At 41.7% G+C, this 20,090-nt stretch overlaps 1 protein-coding gene across 1 annotated transcript in view; it reads left to right on the top strand.

The window, feature by feature from the left end:
- Window positions 1-8,640: 8,640 nt before the first annotated feature.
- The window catches only part of LOC112223941 (cadherin-related family member 1-like), a 30,567-nt gene continuing 19,117 nt past the window's right edge, over window positions 8,641-20,090 (top strand). The window contains exons 1-9 of the mRNA XM_042305768.1: window positions 8,641-8,797; window positions 8,979-8,981; window positions 9,783-9,878; window positions 11,712-11,857; window positions 12,004-12,054; window positions 12,191-12,280; window positions 12,703-12,789; window positions 16,908-17,024; window positions 18,817-18,960. Coding sequence (XP_042161702.1) covers window positions 8,719-8,797; window positions 8,979-8,981; window positions 9,783-9,878; window positions 11,712-11,857; window positions 12,004-12,054; window positions 12,191-12,280; window positions 12,703-12,789; window positions 16,908-17,024; window positions 18,817-18,960 — 813 coding nt within the window. The 5' untranslated portion in view covers window positions 8,641-8,718. The remainder of the gene's footprint in view (window positions 8,798-8,978; window positions 8,982-9,782; window positions 9,879-11,711; window positions 11,858-12,003; window positions 12,055-12,190; window positions 12,281-12,702; window positions 12,790-16,907; window positions 17,025-18,816; window positions 18,961-20,090) is intronic.

Genomic DNA, 20,090 nt, shown 5'->3' with positions numbered 1-20,090 from the left:
GGGGGTCAGATAATAACCATGGCGGTTATAGTAGAGGGGGTCAGATAATAACCATGAAGGTTATAGTAGAGGGGGATAACCATGATCAGATAATAACCATGACGGTTATAGTAGAGGGGGTCAGATAATAACCATGAAGGTTATAGTAGAGGGGGTCAGATAACCATGATGGTTATAGTAGAGGGTCAGATAATAACCATGACGGTTATAGTGGAGGGGGTCAGATAATAACCACAACAGTTATAGTGGAGGGGGTCAGATAATAACCATGATGGTTATAGTAGTAGGGGGTCAGATAATAACCATGACGGTTATAGTAGCGGGGGTCAGATAATAACCATGAAGGTTATAGTAGAGGGGGTCAGATAATAACCATGACGGTTATAGTAGAGGGGGTCAGATAATAACCATGAAGGTTATAGTAGAGGGGGTCAGATAATAGCCATGACGGTTATAGTGGAGGGGGTCAGATAATAACCATGAAAGTTATAATAGAGGGGGTCAGATAATAACCATGACGGTTATAGTAGAGGGGGTCAGATAATAACCATGAAGGTTATAGTAGAGGGGGTCAGATAATAACCATGACGGTTATAGTAGAGGGGGTCAGATAATAACCATGAAGGTTATAGTAGAGGGGGTCAGATAATAACCATGATGGTTATAGTAGAGGGGGTCAGATAATAACCATGACGGTTATAGTAGCGGGGGTCAGATAATAACCATGAAGGTTATAGTAGAGGGGGTCAGATAAAACCATGACGGTTATAGTAGAGGGGGTCAGATAATAACCATGAAGGTTATAGTAGAGGGGGTCAGATAATAACCATGAAGGATATAGTAGAGGGGTCAGATAATAACCATGAAGGTTATAGTAGAGGGGGTCAGATAATAACCATGAAGGTTATAGTAGAGGGGGTCAGATAATAGCCATGACGGTTATAGTGGAGGGGGTCAGATAATAACCATGACGGTTATAGTGGAGGGGGTCAGATCAGATAATAACCATGATAGTAGAGGGGGTTATAGTAGAGGGGGTCAGATAATAACCATGACGGTTATAGTAGAGGGGGTCAGATAATAACCATGAAGGTTATAGTAGAGGGGGTAGAGGGGTCAGATAATAACCATGAAGGTTATAGTAGAGGGGGTCAGATAATAACCATGAAGGTTATAGTAGAGGGGGTCAGATAATAACCATGAAGGTTATAGTAGAGGGGTCAGATAATAACCATGAAGGTTATAGTGGAGGGGGTCAGATAATAACCATGAAGGTTATAGTGGAGGGGGTCAGATAATAACCATGAAGGTTATAGTAGAGGGGTCAGATAATAACCATGAAGGTTATAGTAGAGGGGGTCAGAAGGTTATAGTAACAGATAATAACATGAAGGTTATAGTAGAGGGGGTCAGATAATAACCATGAAGGTTATAGTAGAGGGGGTCAGATAACCATGAAGGTTATAGTAGAGGGTCAGATAATAACCATGAAGGTTATAGTAGAGGGGGTCAGATAATAACCATGAAGGTTATAGTAGAGGGGTCAGATAATAACCATGAAGGTTATAGTAGAGGGGAAGGTCAGATAATAACCATGAAGGTTATAGTAGAGGGGGTCAGATAATAACCATGAAGGTTATAGTGGAGGGAAGGTTATAGTGTCAGGGTCACATAAGAACCATGAAGGTTATAGTAGAGGGGGTCAGATAATAACCATGAAGGTTATAGTCAGATAATAACCATGGGTTATAGTCAGATAATAACCATGAAGGTTATAGTAGAGGGGGTCAGATAATAACCATGAAGGTTATAGTAGAGGGGGTCAGATAATAACCATGAAGGTTATAGTAGAGGGTCAGATAATAACCATGAAGGTTATAGTAGAGGGGGTCAGATAATAACCATGAAGGTTATAGTAGAGGGGGTCAGATAATAACCATGAAGGTTATAGTAATAACCATGAAGGTTATAGTAGAGGGGGTCAGATAATAACCATGAAGGTTATAGTAGAGGGGGTCAGATAATAACCATGAAGGTTATAGTAGAGGGGGTCAGATAATAACCATGAAGGTTATAGTAGAGGGGGTCAGATAATAACCATGAAGGTTATAGTAGAGTAGGGGTCAGATAATAACCATGAAGGTTATAGTAGTGGAGGGGTCAGATAATAACCATGAAGGTTATAGTAGAGGGGGTCAGATAATAACCATGAAGGTTATAGTAGAGGGGGTCAGATAATAACCATGAAGGTTATAGTAGAGGGGTCAGATAATAACCATGAAGGTTATAGTAGAGGGGGTCAGATAATAACCATGAAGGTTATAGTGAGAGGGGGTCAGATAATAACCATGAAGGTTATAGTAGAGGGGTCAGATAATAACCATGAAGGTTATAGTAGAGGGGGTCAGATAATAACCATGAAGGTTATAGTGGAGGGGGTCAGATAATAACCATGAAGGTTATAGTAGAGGGTCAGATAATAACCATGAAGGTTATAGTAGAGGGGGTCAGATAATAACCATGAAGGTTATAGTGGAGGGGGTCAGATAACCATGAAGGTTATAGTAGAGAGGGTCAGATAATAGCCATGAAGGTTATAGTAGACGGTCAGATAATAACCATGAAGGTTATAGTAGAGGGTCAGATAATAACCATGAAGGTTATAGTAGAGGGGGTCAGATAATAACCATGAAGGTTATAGTAGAGGGTGTCAGATAATAACCATGAAGGTTATAGTAGAGGGGGTCAGATAATAACCATGAAGGTTATAGTAGAGGGGGTCAGATAATAACCATGAAGGTTATAGTAGAGGGGGTCAGATAATAACCATGAAGGTTATAGTAGAGGGGGTCAGATAATAACCATGAAGGTTATAGTCAGATAATAACCATGAAGGGTAGAGGGGGTCAGATAATAACCATGAAGGTTATAGTAGAGGGGGTCAGATAATAACCATGAAGGTTATAGTAGAGGGGGTCAGATAATAACCATGAAGGTTATAGTAGAGGGGGTCAGATAATAACCATGAAGGTTATAGTAGAGGGTCAGATAATAACCATGAAGGTTATAGTAGAGGGGGTCAGATAATAACCATGAAGGTTATAGTAGAGGGGGTCAGATAATAACCATGAAGGTTATAGTAGAGAGGGTCAGATAATAACCATGAAGGTTATAGTAGAGGGGGTCAGATAATAACCATGAAGGTTATAGTAGAGGGGGTCAGATAATAACCATGAAGGTTATAGTAGAGGGGGTCAGATAATAACCATGAAGGTTATAGTAGAGGGGGTCAGATAAACCAAAAACCATGAAGGTTATAGTAGAGGGGGTCAGATAATAACCATGAATGTTATAGTGGAGGGGGTCAGATAATAACCATGAAGGTTATATGAGGTTATAGGGGGGTCAGATAATAACCATGAAGGTTATAGTAGAGGGGGTCAGATAATAACCATGAAGGTATGCACGTTATGATGTGGTCTGATTTGGTTCGATATTTGTACGTGTAGAAACGGTAGGCTTTCAGTTAGATTATAATGCAATGCATGATGAGCGTGTCCTGGCGGTTGCTATGGATGTCTGCTGCCTTGAATCTGTTAACGTTTCAGATAGGTTCACCAGTAGTGAGGGGTGTAGAGGGGGTCAGATAATAACCATGAAGGTTATAGTAGAGGGGGTCAGATAATAACCATGAAGGTTATAGTAGCGGGTCTGTGTGTACAGAAGAGACAGGAGGCGTCCATCCACCTTGTATTTCTCCACAGACAACATGCGTAGCTACTAGCACCAGATGACAAAGGCTTAGTCAGATAATCCTCTTGTCAGCCATCTGCCCCATGGCCGTCCCACACTGGCCCTCTAAAATTAAACCACAAAACCAGGGCACCAACATCTGTAACTAGCCAGGTACTTCCATGAGAAAAACAGACATGTGTTGCTGCTTGGGTTGGATTTTAATCATTTAAATCACAGCAAATACTATTTATCAGGATATGTACGTTATGATGTGGTCTGATTTGACGGAATATGTTCGATATTTGTACGTGTAGAAACGGTAGGCTTTCAGTTAGATTATAATGCAATGCATGATGAGCGTGTCCTGACGGTTGCTATGGATGTCTGCTGCCTTGAATCTGTTAACGTTTCAGATAGGTTCACCAGTAGTGAGGGGTGAGAATGTCTTTACGTGAAGCCACAATCAACACATGGCCGTACGATGTTTCAAGAAAACATCTGCATACAATAGATTATATTGTTGCTCTTAAACAAAGTGGTAAGTCCATCAGGTGGAGGTGGACATACAACCGTTTCAAGGATCCTGTCTATATAGTCCGGATCAGTAGGGTCTCTAGTGTCGGGACGGTAAGGCTTACACTGCCTTGTCCTTGTCATTGTTGTGTACGTACAAATAGCTAATCTCACTGACCTGGCCCACAGGGCTTTCTCTCTGTCTGTCAAGCGAGGGTGGATAGGCCTTTACAAACTTTTAGCAGATCATCCCAGGCACTACCAGTAGGGGACTAGCAGTAGACCACCCTAGTAACAGACTACTGAGTTCAGTAGACCACCCTAGTAACAGACTACTGAGTTCAGTAGACCACCCTAGTAACAGACTACTGAGTTCAGTAGACCACCCTGGTAACAGACTACTGAGTTCAGTAGACCACCCTGGTAACAGACTACTGAGTTCAGTAGACCACCCTAGTAACAGACTACTGAGTTCAGTAGACCACCCTAGTAACAGACTACTGAGTTCAGTAGACCACCCTGGTAACAGACTACTGAGTTCAGTAGACCACCCTGATAATAGACTACTGAGTTCAGTAGACCACCCTGGTAACAGACTACTGAGTTCAGTAGACCACCCTGATAATAGACTACTGAGTTCAGTAGACCACCCTAGTAATAGACTACTGAGTTCAGTAGACCACCCTGGTAATAGACTACTGAGTTCAGTAGACCACCCTGAGTGACAGACTACTGAGCAAGGACTGTCTAGCTCTGCAACTGACCTGGCCCACAGTTCTTTCTACTGTTCATCTCTGTCTTTCAGACAGACCCATTGACAGACATGTGAAACCTGCCTTAGTTCATCTCTTTGGCCCTAGTGAACACTTTCTCTAGCAGGCGTTCAATGTCCAATCAGAACCACCTGGGATGATTACCGGCACGCTGTCCAATCAGAACCACCTGGGATGATTACCGGCACGCTGTCCAATCAGAACCACCTGGGATGATTACCGGCACGCTGTCCAATCAGAACCACCTGGGATGATTACCGGCACGCTGTCCAATCAAAACCACCTGGGATGACTACCGGCACGCTGTCCAATCAGAACCACCTTGGATGATTACCGGCACGCTGTCCAATCAGAACCACCTTGGATGATTACCGGCACGCTGTCCAATCAGAACCATCTGGGATGATTACCGGCACTGCAGTTGGTTTTATCACTTTCTCAAAATCTAGAATCTGTCATTCAGATATTTCTGTTTTAATCCACCAGGCACCACCCTTTCTACTCAAAATGACTATAAAAAAAATATTATGCTCTGTATTATTCAATGTATGTGCTTGTTGGGAATATTTGTAAGTCCCCAGGGTAGCGGCAGGGTAGCCTAGTGGTTAGAGCCACTTGGTTGCAAGTTCAAACCCCTGAGCTGACAAGGTACAAATCTGTCGATCTGCCCCCTGAACAGGCAGTTAACCCACTGTTCCTAGGCCGTCATTGAAAATAAGAATTTGTTCTTAATTAACTGACTTGCCTGGTTAAATAAAGGTAAAATAAATAAATTCATAAACATAATCAACAGAAGGTTGATATAGCACTGAATTCTAGTTTCAGTGTGACATTGAAATATACCACTAAATACTGTACCCCATATACCTTAATTGAAAAAAGAACCGTTTGAGGTTACTGAATATATTCTTTGGGGGGGGAAGAAGGTTGCAGGTCTAGGACTGACTGCTTCCTGTACTCCGTATGAACGTGCCATAGAACGCCACATCCTATTCTTAAACGTGTGAAGAGAGGAAATGCACATCACTGCACCTCTGAGTGAGTAAGACTTCACAGTCAATATAATAACATCCCCCTTCCTGAGCCTGGGGGGGGGGTAGACTCAGTTACACCTTACACACCACATGCTGTCAGTATGACTCATACAGGGTTTAATATAAGCTATTTGATATACAGGGCATTCGGAAGGTACTCAGACTTTTTGCCTTTTTCCACATTTCGTTACGCTACAGCCTTATTCTAAAATGGATTAAAGAATGTTTTTCCTCATCTACACACAATACCCCATACATTTTGTATTTTATTTTTTATAATAATAGTGTTTATCATGATTTTTCAATGACTACCTCATTTTTGTACCCCACACATACAATTAAGGTCCCCCAGTCCAGCGGGGAATTTCAAATACAGATTCAACCACAAAGACCAGGGAGGTTTTCCGATGTCTCGAAAAGAAGGGCACCGATTGGTAGATGGCTTTAAAAAACAAACAGACGTTGAGTATCCCTTTGAGCATGGTGAAGTTATTCGTTACACTTTGGTAGGTGCATCAATACACCCAGTCACTACAAAGATACAGGCGTCCTTCCTAACTCAGTTGCCGGAGAGGAAGGAAACCGGTCGGGGTTTCACCATGAGGCCAATGGTGACTTTAAAACAGTTACATAGTTTAATAGCTGTGATAGGAGAAAACTGAGGATGGATCAACAACATTGTAGTTGCTCCACAATACCAACCTAAATGACAGAGTGAAAGAAGGAAGCCAGTACAGAATAAAAATATTCCAAAACATGCATCCTGTTTTAATAAGGCACTTAACTTCTGCAAAAAATGTGTCAAAGAAATTAACTTTAAGTCCTGATTACAAAGTGTTATGTTTGAGGCAAATCAAACACAACACATCACTGGGTACCACTCTTCATATTTTGAAGCATGGTGGTGGCTGCATCATGTTATGGGTATGCTTGTCATCTGCAAAGACTAGGGAGTTTTTTTTAGGATACAAATAAATGGAATATAGCTAAGCACAGGCAAAATCCTAGAGGAAAACCTGGTTCAGTCTGCTTCCCAACAGACACTGGGAGACAAATTCACCTTTCAGCTGGACAATAACTTATTACACAAGGCCAAATATACACTGGAGTTGCTTACCAAGACGACATTGAATGTTCCTGAGTGGTCTATTTACAGTTTTGATTTAAATCGGCTTAAATCTATGGCAAGACTTGAAAATGGCTGTCTAGCTATGATCAACAACACATCTGACTATCACGTTTCAAGGTAAGACCCAGATTTAGACAACGTCGAATTAACAACAGTTTATTAATCCAACAGGGGCAGGCAAAAGACAGGTCAAGGGCAGGGTCAGAGGTCAGTAACCCAGATAGGTGGGGCAAAGGTACAGGATGGCAGGCAGGCTCGGGGTCAGGGCAAGCAGAAAAGGTCAAAAACAGGAACAATCGAGAGACAGGAGCAGAGGGGTAAATGCTGGTAGGCTTGACGGAACAAAACAAACTGGTAACAGACAAACAGAGAACACAGGTATAAATACACAGGGGATAATGGGGAAGATGGGTGACACCTGGAGGGGGGTGGAGACAATCACAAAGACAGGTGAAACAGATCAGGGTGTGACACTGACAGAGCTTGAAGAATTTTAAAAAGAATACTGTGCAAATATTGTACAATCCAGGTATGCAAAGCTATTGGAGACTTACCCAGAAAGACTCACAGCTGTAATCACTGCCAAAGGTAATTATATCATGCATTTATTCAGGGGTGTGAATACTTATGTAAATGAGACATTTCTGTATTTAGTTTTCAATAAATTTGTAAACATTTCTCAAAAAAATTGTTATTATGGGGTATTGGGTGTAGATGGGGGGAAATGTTTTATTTATTTAGTCCATTTTGAATTCCTGCTGTAACACAACAAAATGTGGAATTGTTTAAATGGTATGAAAACTTAAGGCACTGCATCACATTGTGAGATGAGGCGAGATATCTCCTAGACACCATGTCATTTAAATAAATAAAAAAATCAGTGTGATGATGTTGAATCAACGTGGAAAACTGATTAGATTTGCAAAAAGTTATCGACATAAGGGAATTGACTTTTTGTGTTGATTTCACAATGAATTCACGTTAGTTGATAACTCAACCAAATGTAAATCAAAACTAGAGGTTGAACTGACGTCTGTGCCCAGTGGGTAGCCTCTGTGGGGAACAGTCTGTTACATTAGATATCGGGTAGCCTCTGTGGGGAACAGTCTGTTACATTAGATATCTCCTAGTCCCTCTCTGTGGGGAACAGTCTGTTACATTAGATATCTCCTAGTCCCTCTCTGTGGGGAACAGTCTGTTACATTAGATATCTCCTAGTCCCTCTCTGTGGGGAACAGTCTGTTACATTAGATATCTCCTAGTCTCTCTCTGTGGGGAACAGTCTGTTACATTAGATATCTCCTAGTCCCTCTCTGTGGGGAAGAGAGCAGTGGTAGGTCTGTCTAAGATGTCTGTTGTGACTGTGAGGTAAAGGAGTGGAAGACAGGATACGTCAGTGGACTAACGCCGTCCTGAGAACCCTACCCCAGCCCCCCTCTTCCACTGAGCTGAGACGTCTAGCGACTGAGCCGCCTAGCGAGAACGCCTGGATCCAGACAAGCCGTCTTCTTCTTCCTCTTCCACCTCCGTCAGGATGAAGAACCAAAAGAAAAAAAGACGGTCTATTTTCCTCTTACTTTGCCTGGTTACTCTTCTTCTGTCTCCCTCTCTGGGTAGGTTTTCTGTTCTCTGTCCTGTCCTGATACTACAGGAGTTCCTGCACCTTCTTTTCCCTTCCTAATCCCCCACCTGCATGTGTCTGTATGTGTTTGTGGTGTGGGTAAGATGTATCATTTTATTGACCTCTGTTGACATTGCACTCTCCTGTTTCTTTCCACTGCCCTGCCGTTTCAGCAAGTGAGTACAAACTTTGTATTACAATATTCAGATAAATATTAATAAATATTACCACAGGTGTTTAAAGTATTGAATTGATTATGATAGCATGTGTTATAATGTGTTATAGTGTGTTATAATGTGTTATAGTGTGTTATAGTGTGTTATAGTGTGTTATAGTGTGTTATAATGTGTGATCTGGACACTATGATAGCATGTGTTATAGTGTGATCTGGACACTATGATAGCATGTGTTATAGTGTGTTATAATGTGTGATCTGGACACTATGATAGCATGTGTTATAATGTGTTATAATGTGTTATAATGTGTTATAATGTGTGATCTGGACACTATGATAGCATGTGTTATAATGTGTGATCTGGACACTATGATAGCATGTGTTATAATGTGTTATAATGTGTTATAATGTGTTATGTGTTATAATGTGTGATCTGGACACTATGATAGCATGTGTTATAATGTATGATCTGGACACTATGATAGCATGTGTTATAATGTGTTATAATGTGTTATAATGTGTGAACTGGACACTGTGATAGCATGTGTTATAGTGTGAACTGGACACTATGATAGCATGTGTTATAGTGTGAACTGGACACTATGATAGCATGTGTTATAGTGTGAACTGGACACTATGATAGCATGTGTTATAGTGTGAACTGGACACTACCCAAAGCATGGACACTATCTTTAGATTGTCATATACCTGTTTGTGTTTGTGAACACGCTGTAAAGTGCCGCTTGTTATAAATGACACGTTCAAATCTTAAGTTTCGATTAATTTTTTCTTCTCCACCCAGGACAAACTGACTACGCTCCCTATTTCTATGACAACGGACCGAGCAGCACCAATGGGAATATGGCTCTGTTCAGTATCTCAGAAGACACAGAAGTCGGTGAGTGTTGTAAACAATTATATAAATGCGATGATTATTTAGTTAATTATTTTAAGTTTAATGTGGCTAAATTCTAAGAAAATCTCAATGTGGTTGTGATTGATCTTGTGTTTCAAAGTGTAAACATTTTAAACATTTTAAATACTATTTTAATACTTTTTTATTATATTTTAAAACATTTAAAATATATATTTTTAAACATTTTAAATGTTATTTTTAAACATTTTAAATACTATTTTTAAACATTTTAAATAATTTATCCTTGAATTTATCCTTGCGCTTGCCTAATTCCAGGGGGGGGGGGTTCCCAGGACTGAAAGATTTCAAATAGTATTTGAACCCAGGTCTTCTAATGATAGACTGATCAGTGATCACATGAGCTGCATCACCATAATGCCCTTCAGTGGAGGTGGACGTACCTTAATAGGCTTAGCCAGGAAAACAAAAGAGATGAAGGAGTGGCTGTCAACAATATAACTAACATCTGACAATACAATAATACACCATAGAAATAGAATCACTAGAACGGGATTTCCCATTCGAGTCAATGGGTCTGTCATGAAATAGAATCAATGATATACATCTCAGAATTAACTTTAAGTCTAGATCCGGTTAATGGTATGATCGTCTTTCTAATGATTATCTTCTGTACAACTGTAGAGATGGGTTGCCTTTCGTGTACTTGATAGGCAAGGCTATAACCAAATTCAGTATCTCTATTATTTGAAGGGTACCTACATAGACTCCATAACACATGTATAACCGTTTATGGCACATTCATAAGCATTCATACCACATTCATAACCATTCATAACACATTCATACCACATTCATAACCATTTATGGCACATTCATAAGCATTCATACCACATTCATAACCATTCATACCACATTCATAACCATTCATACCACATTCATAACCATTCATACCACATTCATAACCATTTATACCACATTCATAACCATTCATACCACATTCATAACCATTTATGGCACATTCATAAACATTCATACCACATTCATAACCATTCATGACACATTCATAACCATTCATGACACATTCATAACCATTCATAACCATTCATGACACATTCATAACCATTCATGACACATTCATAACCATTCATACCACATTCATAACCATTCATACCACATTCATAACCATTCATGACACATTCATAACCATTCATACCACATTCATAACCATTCATACCACATTCATAACCATTCATGACACATTCATAACCATTCATAACACATTCATACCACATTCATAACTATTTATGGCACATTCATAAGCATTCATACCACATTCATAACCATTCATACCACATTCATAACCATTTTATACCACATTCATAACCATTCATACCACATTCATAACCATTTATACCACATTCATAACCATTCATACCACATTCATAACCATTTATGGCACATTCATAAGCATTCATACCACATTCATAACCATTCATGACACATTCATAACCATTCATGACACATTCATAACCATTCATGACACATTCATAACCATTCATAACCATTCATGACACATTCATAACCATTTATGACACATTCATAACCATTCATGACACATTCATAACCATTCATAACCATTCATGACACATTCATAACCATTCATGACACATTCATAACCATTCATGACACATTCATAACCATTCATAACCATTCATGACACATTCATAACCATTTATACCACATTCATAACCATTCATGACATATTCATAACCATTCATAACCATTCATGACACATTCATAACACATTCATAACAAATGAATAAGCAGGTGCGATTTCTGTCTGTGACCCCACAGGAACACAGCTATATATCCTAAACGGTACCGACCCAGAGGGGGATGCCGTGTGGTTTGGCCTGACCTTTGAGAAGGGCACTAGAGAATACCTGAGAGTGGACCCTAAGTCAGGAAACATAACTCTCATTCAGGAACTAGACAGAGAGGTGAGTGTAACGTAGTGCGCTTTGACAACTTTATGTCCAGTAATCTCAGGAGAACCAGAAGCAAGTCTTGTGTGTGTTGGTGAGTCTGTCATTACCCACAGTGCTGTTTCGAAGTGCTGTTAACAACGTGTTCTTTGTTTTGTCAGAAACAAGGTGAAATCTTGGCTTTTGTTAGCATAACAGATGGTCGGAATAAGGTGAGCTGAGCTTTGACAACAGCATTAGTTGCAAATCCATATGCATCCCATGTATAGGCCTATACGCTAATACAATAATCATACCTGGCTTCTCAGCTGGGCTATTGTGATGTCATCTGTTTGTTCCTTCCTTTAGGTTGTCGAGACGATACGGGTGTTTGTCACCGACGCCAACGATGAGCAACCAGAGTTCCAGAACCTGCCTTTCACCGTGGACGTCCCCGAGGTCAGTGTTAAAACCCGTCATCGACATGAAGACAGCTCTGTCATTGGTTTAAAATGTCTTCAGAGATAATGTTTAAAGATAACGATAGATGTCAATAGTGTCATCATGTGTTCAGAGATAATGTTTAAAGATATTGATAGAAGTCAATAGTGTCATCATGTGTTCAGAGATAATGTTTAAAGATATTGATAGAAGTCAATAGTGTCATCATGTGTTCAGAGATAATGTTTAAAGATATTGATAGAAGTCAATAGTGTCATCATGTGTTTAGAGATGTTTAAAGATATTGATAGATGTCAATAGTGTCATCATGTGTTTAGAGATAATGTTTAAAGATATTGATAGATGTCAATAGTGTCATCATGTGTTTAGAGATAATGTAATGTTCTAATTCATGTCATTGATGTTTGTGTCATCTGCAGGACACCGCAGCTGGAAGCAGCATTTACAGAGTACAAGCAGAGGATAAAGACATGGGCTCTGGAGGCAGTGTCAACTACTATTTACTGGTAGATCATGTCCACAGCCCTGGGTCTGGCTCATACATAGAAAGAACATGTTCTGAAACAGGGAGGGACTCTATGAACTTGTCAAATAAAACCTTTTTTCCCCTACAGTTTGCCCTAATGAACACTGTCCTGGTCTGACAGAGAGTTCAGAGTTAGATCAAAGGTTATATGGGGGATCCATTGTCATACAGTAGATAATATATAATAATATATGTATAAACATACTGTATATATAATAGTGGCCAGTTTATTAGGTTTGGACCCCCTCCATTTAGTACCAGTTTGGACCCCCCTCCATTTAGTACCAGTTTGGACCCCCTCCATTTAGTACCAGTTTGGACCCCCTCCATTTAGTACCAGTTTGGACCCCCTCTATTTAGTACCAGTTTGGACCCCCATTTAGTACCAGTTTGGACCCCTCCATTTAGTACCAGTTTGGACCCCCTCCATTTAGTACCAGTTTGGACCCCCCCATTTAGTACCAGTTTGGACCCCCTCCATTTAGTACCAGTTTGGACCCCCTTTGCCTCCAGAACAAGCTGAATCCTTCGGGGCCTGGATTCTAGAATGTGTGGCATTCAAACGTTGCTCAATTGTTATCAAGGGACCCGACATGTATCAGGAAAAACATTCCCCCTCACCATTACAGCACCGCCACCAGCCTGTACCGTTGACATCAGCCTGTACCGTTGACACCAGCCTGTGATTCATTGGACCAGGCAATGTTTTTTCACGCCTTAATTGTCCAGTGTTGGTGATCATGTGTCCACTGGAGCGTCTTCTTGTTTTTAGCTGATAGCAGTGGAACCCGGTGTGGTCGCCTGCTGTAATAACCCGTCCGTGACAAGGATCGATGAGTTGTGCGTTCCGAGATGCCGTTCTGCACACCGCTGTTGTACTGCGCCGTTATGTGTCTGTTTGTGGCCGGCCTGTTAGTGCCTGTTAGCGTGCACGATTCTTGCCATTCTCCTACAACATCTCTCGTCAACAAGCTGTTTTTTTCACCCACAGGTCTGACGCTGACTGGATGTTTCTGTTTGTCGCACCGTTCTCTGTAAACCCTAGACGCTGTCGTGCGTGGAAAGCCCAGGAGGCCGGCCTGGCACAGACGATGATATTACGCTCAAAGTTGCTTAGTTAATATACTGGCAAGTTTGATGTCTTAGTAGCTAACAAACATTATGTAGTTAACCGTAGCTAACATACTGGTACATACCGCTGTAAGGATATGCTTTGCGGTTCGTAAGGACAGCGTAACAAACTGTCAGCCGACATAACGTTTTGCCCATTCTAACGTTCAATCCAACAGTAACTGAATGCCTCGATGCCTGTCTGCCTGCTTTATATACCAAGTCACGGCCACCTGCCTCACTGTCTGTAGGAGCGAACCATTTTCGTGAACAGTTTGGTGTACCTAATAATGTGGGGCCACTGAGTGTATATGCCATTTAGCAGACGTTTTTTTTTTACAATTTACGTACAGTGGTCTCGGGAATCGAACCCACAACCTTGGTGTTACAGCACCCTTCTGTACCAACTGATAATATACACTGAACAAAAATATAAACGCAACATTTAAAGTGTTGGTCTCATGTTTCATGATCTGAAATAAAAGATCCCTGAAATGTTTCATAAGTACAAAAAAAGCTTATTTCTCTCTAAATGTTGATGCACAAATTTGTTTACATCCCTGTTAGTGAGTATTTCTCATTTGCCAAGATAATCCATCCACCTGACAGGTGTGGCAAATCAAGAAGCTGATTAAACAGAATGATCATTACATAGGTGCACCTTGTTCTTGGGACGATAAAAGGCCACTCTAAAACGTGCAGTTTTGTCACACAACACAATGCCACAGATGTTTCAAGTTTTGAGGGAGCATGTAATTGGCATGCTGACTGCAGGAATGTCCACCAGAGCTGTTGTCAGATAATTGAATGTTCATTTCTCTAACATAAGTCACTTCCAATGTCCTTTTAGAGAATTTGGCGTGCAACCGGCCTCACAACAGCAGACCACGCAACATCAGGCTTCTTCTCCTGTGGGATCCTCTGAGACCAGCCACCCGAACAGCTGAGGAATCTGTGGGTTTGCACAACTGAAGAATTTCTGCACAAACTGTCAGAAACGTCTCAGGAAGCTCATCTGCGTGCCCGTCGTCCTCCCCAGGGTCTTGACCTGACTGCAGTTTGGCGTCGTAACTGACTTCAGAGAGCAAATGCTCATCTTCTATGGCCACTGGCACGCTGGAGAAGTGTGCTCTTCACGGATTAATCCAGGGTTCAACTGTTCCCGTGCAGATGACAGACAGCGTGTATGGGATTGCATGGTGGAGTGGTTTGCTGATGTCAACGTTGTGAACCGAGTTTGACAACACTTCACAGGCCACAATCAGCAGCCTGATCAACTCTATGCGAAGGAGATGTGTCACGCTGCATGAGGCAAATGGTGGAACCAGATACTGACTGGTTTTCTGATCCACGCCCCTACCTTTATTATAAAGGTATCTGTGACCAACAGATGCATATCTGCGTTCCCAGTCATATGAAATCCATAGATTAGGACCTAATGAATGTATTTCCTTATATGAACTGTAACTCAGTAAAATCATTGAAGTTGTTGCATGTTATGATTTATATTTTTGTTCAGTGTAAAACGGACCAGATGGATGGAAAGGGCATGTATTTGATCAAAACAGGAAGGAAGCCATCTGTGGAGAGAAAACAATTAATTTTACACTAGAGTGGAGGCAGGAAATGGTGCCCCTCTAGTGGATTACATTTCAATTACATTTTAGTAAGTTATTGAGGGCTTAGCTGAAGCTTAGGGTAGCTTTTGGCCATCAGCAAGCAAACAGTAGTTGGCACTGTTCATATGTCGACTGTTATTGGTTGTTTTAGCTATCTTTAGATGTGTGATGTTGTTGGTTGGTTTGATGTCTGTTGTGTTGTTGGTTGGTTTGATGTCTGTTGTGTTGTTGGTTTGATGTGTGATGTGGTATTGGTTGGATTTGATGTGTGATGTTGTTGGTTGGTTTGATGTGTGATGTGGTTTTGGTTGGATTTGATGTCTGTTGTGGTATTGGTTGGGTTTGATGTGTGATGTTGTTGGTTGGTTTGATGTGGGATGTGGTTTTGGTTGGATTTGATATCTGTTGTGGTATTGGTTGGTTTGATGTGGGATGTGGTTTTGGTTGGATTTGATGTCTGTTGTGGTAGTGGTTGGGTTTGATGTCTGTTGTGGTATTGGTTGGTTTTTACGTGTGATGTGGTTTTGGCTGGATTTGATGTCTGTCATTGAATGGAGGGTTGTGGAGGGTGAATGAGGGTGTGATTAGTCATTGGTTTGATTGAATGGGATGTCATTGGTTTTAGTCATTGAATGGAGGGTTGATTAGTCATGTTGTGGTATTGAATGGAGGGTTGATTAGTCATTGAATTTGTCATTGAATGTGATTATCATTGTCATTGAATGGAGGGTGATTAGTCATTGATTAGTCATTGAATGGAGGGTCATTGAATGGAGGTGTGATTAGTCATTGAATGGAGGGTGTGATTAGTCAATTAGTCATTGAATTGAATAGGGTGTGATTAGTCATTGAATGGAGGGTGTGATTAGTCATTGAATGGAGGGTGCAATTAGTCATTGAATGGAGGGTGCAATTAGTCATTGAATTGAGGGTGTGATTAGTCATTGAATGGAGGGTGTGATTAGTCATTGAATGGAGGGTTCAATTAGTCATTGAATGGAGGGTGTGATTAGTCATTGAATGGAGGGTGCAATTAGTCATTGAATGGAGGGTGTGATTAGTCATTGAATTGAGGGTGTGATTAGTCATTGAATGGAGGGTGTGATTAGTCATTGAATTGAGGGTTCAATTAGTCATTGAATAGAGGGTGTGATTAGTCATTGAATGGAGGGTGCGATTAGTCATTGAATGGAGGGTGTGATTAGTCACTGAATGGAGGGTTCAATTAGTCATTACATGGAGGGTGCGATTAGTCATTGAATGGAGGGTGCGATTAGTCATTGAATGGAGGGTGTGATTAGTTAGATGTAGTTAAATTTAGATCTCAGTATGCATTATCATAATCCAGGGTTTTACTGTCTGTTCCCAGGGCACCACTACTACCAGGTTCACCATGGACGGCCACAGTGGGGTCCTGCGGATCAAACCAGGCGAGACGCTCGACTACGAGACCACAGCAACACACTTTGTGATAGTGGTTGCCAAGGTGAGTGTAGGCTAGCTATGTGTCAATCAATCCATCAATCAATTAATCCCCCCCCCAAAAAATATTAAAGCTCTTTTAACACAGTTGTCACAAAGTGCTTTATAGATGTGAAAGACCTAAAAACCTAAAGAGCAATGTATCACACCTGTCTGGTCTGGTCTGGTTTGGTTTGGTTTGGTTTGGTTTGATCTGGTCTGGTTTGTTCTGGTCTGGTTTGGTCTGGTCTGGTTTGTTCTGGTCTGGTTTGATCTGGTCTGGTTTGTTCTGGTCTGGTTTGGTCTGGTCTGGTTTGTTCTGGTCTGGTTTGATCTGGTCTGGTTTGTTCTGGTCTGGTTTGGTCTGGTCTGGTTTGGTGGTCTGGTTTGGTTCTGGTTTGGTTTGATCTGGTCTGGTTTGGTCTGGTCTGGTCTGGTCTGGTTTGGTCTGGTTTGGTCTGGTCTGGTTTGTTCTGGTCTGGTGGTCTGGTCTTTGGTTTGGTTTGGTTTGGTTTGGTTTGATCTGGTTTCTGGTTTGGTCTTCTGGTCTGGTTTGGTTTGGTTTGGTTTGATCTGGTCTGGTTTGTTCTGGTCTGGTTTGGTCTGGTCTGGTCTGGTTTTTGGTCTGGTGGTTGGTTTGGTCTGGACTGGTCTGGTCTGGTCTGGTCTGGACTGATCTGGTTTGATCTTGTCTGGTCTGGGAATGCTGATATCTTCTGGCCCTGTCTCTGGGCTTGAGAGGGATGGTAAACTCTCTCTCTTCCATCTCTATCTCAGGGCCTCAGAGGGAGGGAGGGTAAACTCTCTCTCGTCCATCTCTGTCTCTGGGCCTCAGAGGGAGGGAGGGTAAACTCTCTCTCCTCCTTCCCTGTCTCTCAGGGGGAGGAAAACTTGTCCTCTTCTCTGAGCCATGGGGGAAGGTGAAGGGCTGGGGGTCTCTCTTCCGTCTCTGTCTTTTAGCCTCAGTGGGAGGGTCAGCTCCTCTCCTATATCCCTGTGTGCCCGTCTCTAAGGGTGATGGGTCAGCCCTGATTTACCTAAGGCTACACTACAACGCCGCCCTTGACCCCACCACATGGCAGCTGATCGACTAATTGTCTTGGGTGAAGGAGCAAGTTGTTTTACAACAGCATGTTTGTAAACAACAACATAAGCCCTTTATCATATGTTAAGTGTGTATTTTAACAGAAGCCTGTGGTACCTCCTCTATTAAGGGGGGGGTACCTCCTCTATTAGGGGGATGTGGTACCTCCTCTATTAGGGGGATGTGGTACCTCCTCTATTAAGGGGGAAGTGGTACCTCCTCTATTAAGGGGGGAAGTGGTACCTCCTCTATTAAGGGGGAAGTGGTACCTCCTCTATTAAGGGGGAAGTGGTACCTCCTCTATTAAGGGGTGTGTGGTACCTCCTCTATTAAGGGGGAAGTGGTACCTCTATTAGGGGGAAGTGGTACCTCCTCTATTAAGGGGGATGTGGTACCTCCTCTATTAAGGGGGAAGTGGTACTTCCTCTATTAAGGGGGTGTGGTACCTCCTCTATTAAGGGGGAAGTGATACCTCCTCTATTAAGGGGGGATGTGGTACCTCCTCTATTAGGGGGAAGTGGTACCTCCTCTATTAAGGGGGAAGTGGTACCTCCTCTATTAAGGGGGTGTGGTACCTCCTCACTATTAAACACTGTTACAGCCTTAACACAGAGGGTTAACTTCTGCAGAGTACCGTTGCTTCACAATAGTGATTTTAGCTCGTAACATCAGCACTGGGTAATCAGTCATTATTTACCATGTCCAATGTCTACCCTTCTGTTGTATCCATCAGGATGGGGGCGGGCAGTACAAAGGGAAGCATCAGGTGTTGACATCTACAGCCACCATAACCATCAACGTCCTTGACGCCCAAGACACTCCTCCAGCCTTCGTTGGAACTCCTTACTTTGGCTACGTCTACGAGGTCTCACTTCCTGTAAGTACAACACAACCTCCTTACTTTGACTACGTCTACGAGGTCTCACTTCCTGTAAGTACAACACAACCTCTTACTTTGGCTACGTCTACGAGGTCTCACTTCCTGTAAGTACAACACAACCTCCTTACTTTGACTACGTCTACGAGGTCTCACTTCCTGTAAGTACAACACAACCTCTTACTTTGGCTACGTCTACGAGGTCTCACTTCCTGTAAGTACAACACAACCTCCTTACTTTGATCCGTCTGGTCTCACTTCCTGTACAGAAACACAACCTCTTATTTGAAAAGCTGTAAACACTTTCTTTAGAGAACATTTTCAAGTCATTTCTTTATAATCAACACAACCTCCTTACTTTGGCTACGTCTACGAGGTCTCACTTCCTGTAAGTACAACACAACCTCCTTACTTTGACTACGTCTACGAGGTCTCACTTCCTGTAAGTACAACACAACCTCCTTACTTTGGCTACGTCTACGAGGTCTCACTTCCTGTAAACACATCGTAACCTGATGATCCTCTGGTCTTTAACACAGAACCCTGTTATAGAAAAGCTGTAAACACTTTCTTTAGAGAACTTTTTCAAGTCATTTCTTTATAATCAATACATCGTATTTGAATTATTTTTTGAATGACAACTTGCCATATTAACATACGCTACATGACCAAAAATATGTGGACACCTGCTCGTCGAAAATCTCATTCCAAAATCATGGGTATTAATATGGAGTTGGTCCCCCTTTGCTGCTATAACAGCTTCCACTCTTCTGGGAAGGCTTTCCACTAGATGTTGGAACATTGCTGCTATAACAGCTTCCACTCTTCTGGGAAGGCTTTCCACTAGATGTTGGAACATTGCTGCTATAACAGCTTCCACTCTTCTGGGAAGGCTTTCCACTAGATGTTGGAACATTGCTGCTATAACAGCCTCCTCTCTTCTGGGAAGGCTTTCCACTAGATGTTGGAACATTGCTGCTATAACAGCCTCCACTCTTCTGGGATTGCTGCTATAACAGCCTCCACTCTTCTGGAGGCTTTCCACTAGATGTTGGAACATTGCTGCTATAACAGCCTCCTCTCTTCTGGGAAGGCTTTCCACTAGATGTTGGAACATTGCTGCTATAACA

Source organism: Oncorhynchus tshawytscha, linkage group LG25, assembly GCF_018296145.1.
Source record: "Oncorhynchus tshawytscha isolate Ot180627B linkage group LG25, Otsh_v2.0, whole genome shotgun sequence".
NCBI classification, from domain to species: Eukaryota; Metazoa; Chordata; class Actinopteri; order Salmoniformes; family Salmonidae; genus Oncorhynchus; species Oncorhynchus tshawytscha.
Note: the sequence above shows the minus strand (reverse complement) of the source record. Positions and strands in the feature narration are given on the sequence as shown.